Below are 3596 nucleotides of genomic sequence, written 5' to 3'. Positions count from 1 at the left end.
ACAGTCAGTCAGTCAGTCAATATCGTTTATTATATACAAAAAGTACATTTCCGGTGCCGCAATGCACTGCCGGATGTGGAAACATGATAAGATACAATAATTACAGTTGTTTACAGGAGTAGAGGTACATAATAACAAAAATAGATAGTAATACAACATAAATACAATCGTTGCTGACAGAATATGGTTATACAGAGAAACCCGAAAAATGTGATTTGGATGTAAAACAAGAGATGTAACAGAATAATTACACGCGTCTTAATACAAATGGAGCCCAGAAAGTTGTTGAGCTAGTTGGAGAATAAGGTGCGGTACAACCCAGGAAATGCTGCAAAGCAGCAAGGTGCTTAAATGTGTAAGTTATCACGAGAAGTAGCGTAAGTATACGTATACAACAGTCCAGAGCAAAGGCAGAGACGATGAGAAAGAAGAAATTAGAAGAAGTAGAACTACTCGCGTGTGGTGATTGGTGCTATGCGTTCGTAGGCGAGCACCATGTTTAAAGTACACAATGAATTACTAGAAACTTAAATTAAACAAATTATTACAAGATAATTCTTCAAATTTGAGCTGGAAAACTTATTAAGTAAAATCGCCACCAACCTCAGGTTGATGGAGATTTTACTTATTATTAAGTGTAAATAACATTTGACATCATCACTGATCTTTCATATTTCGAAACCGTGTTGTATCTTTATATCTGTTTAAAAAACTGCAATGTAGCACAGTAATCAACACATGGCATGACTCATTCATTTATTCCAGCTTTTGTTGATTCTCACAATATTCTTCCATATTTCGAAACCGTGTTGTATCTTTATATCTGTTTAAAAAACTGCAATGTAGCACAGTAATCAACACATGGCATGACTCATTCATTTATTCCAGCTTTTGTTGATTCTCACAATATTCTTCCATATTTCGAAACCGTGTTGTATCTTTATATCTGTTTAAAAAACTGCAATGTAGCACAGTAATCAACACATGGCATGACTCATTCATTTATTCCAGCTTTTGTTGATTCTCACAATATTCTTCCATATTTCGAAACCGTGTTGTATCTTTATATCTGTTTAAAAAACTGCAATGTAGCACAGTAATCAACACATGGCATGACTCATTCATTTATTCCAGCTTTTGTTGATTCTCACAATATTCTTCCATATTTCGAAACCGTGTTGTATCTTTATATCTGTTTAAAAAACTGCAATGTAGCACATATAAAGATACAACACGGTTTCGAAATATGGAAGAATATTGTGAGAATCAACAAAAGCTGGAATAAATGAATGAATCATGCCATGTGTTGATTACTGTGCTACATTGCAGTTTTTTAAACAGATCATCACTGATACTCTCATCTCTCGTAGAAGCCATAGCCAGGATAGTTCTTTCACTCTTTAACTGGACTTAATGTATAACACTTCTCAAAACCTTACTAGAGTCCAGCAACATATTTAAAACATCAATGAATGTTTTAAATCTGTTACTGGACCCTAGTGAGGTTTTGTGACATGTGTCATAGCTAGAATTAAATTTAAGCAAAATAAACTAAGAATATCACAGAATTGTAGTACTGCCACTAACAAGTGCAGTGTAAATAACATAAATAAGCATGCCCTACACATAGCAATTAGTCCCCCAGCAAACTAGTTTGATAGCTATGGGAATTTCAAATTCCCTCTCATAATTTTGTCCAAATTAAAGGACGTGCTGGACCATCAGTTGCTGGAAATTCGATGATGTACCTATGTTAAATGTATATATGCAACTATAATCCTATTAATAAACAATACTTCAGTTAAGATTTGCAGAATCTTTCAAATAAATGAAAATAAATTTAAAAATTTACAGGCAAACATCAGAATATGAATTATGTTTAAATAACAAATAATTATGAACTGATCATTGGATGAAGTCTTTCCAAAAAAATAGAGTAAAGTCCGATATAGTGATTTCATTAAATTACTAAATTGGACTGATATTTGTTCAAATTCAAATATCAAATCTTTTTGACCTAACTGATTTTGTGTCACAGACGAAAATATTCATATAAAGTTTTATATTTTATTATTATGTATAGTTACCTTTAGTCCTGAAACAGCTTTAGAATAGTGTGTGATAGCTTGAGATAATGATTCGTGAAAACTGGTACCGGTTTTACATCTTTGAAGGCAATTTTCTGCTTCACTGATTTCCCATAATGACATTAACCAGAAATGAAAATGTTCAGAACTAACCTATTAGTAATAATTAAGATTAGTAAATTATAAGCTAAAATATATATTAAAAGATTTTATCATTTTTCATTATCTTACTCTATTACACAACAGTGAAAAAATCTGTGCAGCCACTTCATGATGTCCGTATCTTGTTGCTTGTCTTGCAACTCTGTATGCTGACCAAAGATCACAACTATTAATAGCTTTCATTATTAACTGATACTCTTGGCCTTTTCGAGAATAATCAACGCTTGCTTGAAATAGTAGAGTACACATCATTACCTTAAAAAAAATTTTTAATTACATATTTCATTGCATTTATTCTTTTTTCTTGTTTTTGGAAAGTATAATTCTTAACACCTTAGACAGTTATAGATAATAAAACACACAATAATATACTATGACCAAGCCATAATCACAGACAAATAATTCATCACAACAGACCAGACATAACATTCACTGACAAACAAAATAAAATCACATACATTATACACAGCTGTACCATAGTGAAAAAATAAATAAATACTCAGAATTCACCCACAAAATAAAGTTCCTGTAGAGAATGGATAGGGTACTTATTGTGCTGGTAGTTTTTTCTTGTACATGCATCATATCATATACACTACACAAAAGTCTAGAAACATTAGGATTTTAAACAGCATATACATTACAGTACACAAGGCTGCCATATTAAACATGTCACACAGTCAGGAAATTCTTAAATATCGTTTATGTATGTGAACAACATATAAACAAAACATGTTTTCCTATAGTTATGCCTTAACTTTGGTCTTGCACAGTGCTAGGCACCAGTACATATATCATAGGATACACTCCACCAACACCACTATAAACATATAATTTATTTAAATAGCATATTTATATATAAGCTATATAATTTGTTATTAATATATACACTATTAAAACTCTGAGTTTGTTTAATTGTAATTAAATACAGAAAATACAGCATAAAATACCGCTGGTAGTTTTTTCTTGTACATGCATCATATCATATACACTACACAAAAGTCTAGAAACATTAGGATTTTAAACAGCATATACATTACAGTACACAAGGCTGCCATATTAAACATGTCACACAGTCAGGAAATTCTTAAATATCGTTTATGTATGTGAACAGCATGTAAACAAAACATGTTTTCCTGTAGTTATGCATTAACTTTGGTCTTGCACAGTGCTAGGCACCAGTACATATATCATAGGATACACTCCACCAACATCACTATAAACATATAATTTATTTAAATAGCATATTTATATATAAGCTATATAATTTGTTATTAATATATACACTATTAAAATTCTGAGTTTGTTTAATTGTAATTAAATACAGAAAATACAGCATAAAATACC

At 31.1% G+C, this 3596-nt stretch overlaps 1 protein-coding gene across 1 annotated transcript in view; it reads right to left on the bottom strand.

The window, feature by feature from the left end:
• LOC111630918 (integrator complex subunit 7-like) overlaps window positions 1-3596 on the bottom strand; it is a 57948-nt gene that overhangs the window by 21301 nt on the left and 33051 nt on the right. The window contains exons 13-14 of the mRNA XM_023375077.1: window positions 2319-2504; window positions 2088-2240 (exon numbers count right to left, since the gene is read on the bottom strand). Of these exons, the coding sequence (XP_023230845.1) occupies window positions 2088-2240; window positions 2319-2504 (339 nt within the window). The remainder of the gene's footprint in view (window positions 1-2087; window positions 2241-2318; window positions 2505-3596) is intronic.

This window comes from Centruroides sculpturatus, unplaced genomic scaffold, assembly GCF_000671375.1.
Source record: "Centruroides sculpturatus isolate CEXI.00-Female unplaced genomic scaffold, Cexi_2.0 scaffold566, whole genome shotgun sequence".
Lineage (NCBI taxonomy): Eukaryota > Metazoa > Arthropoda > Arachnida > Scorpiones > Buthidae > Centruroides > Centruroides sculpturatus.
This window is presented reverse-complemented; position numbering and strand designations above follow the sequence as displayed.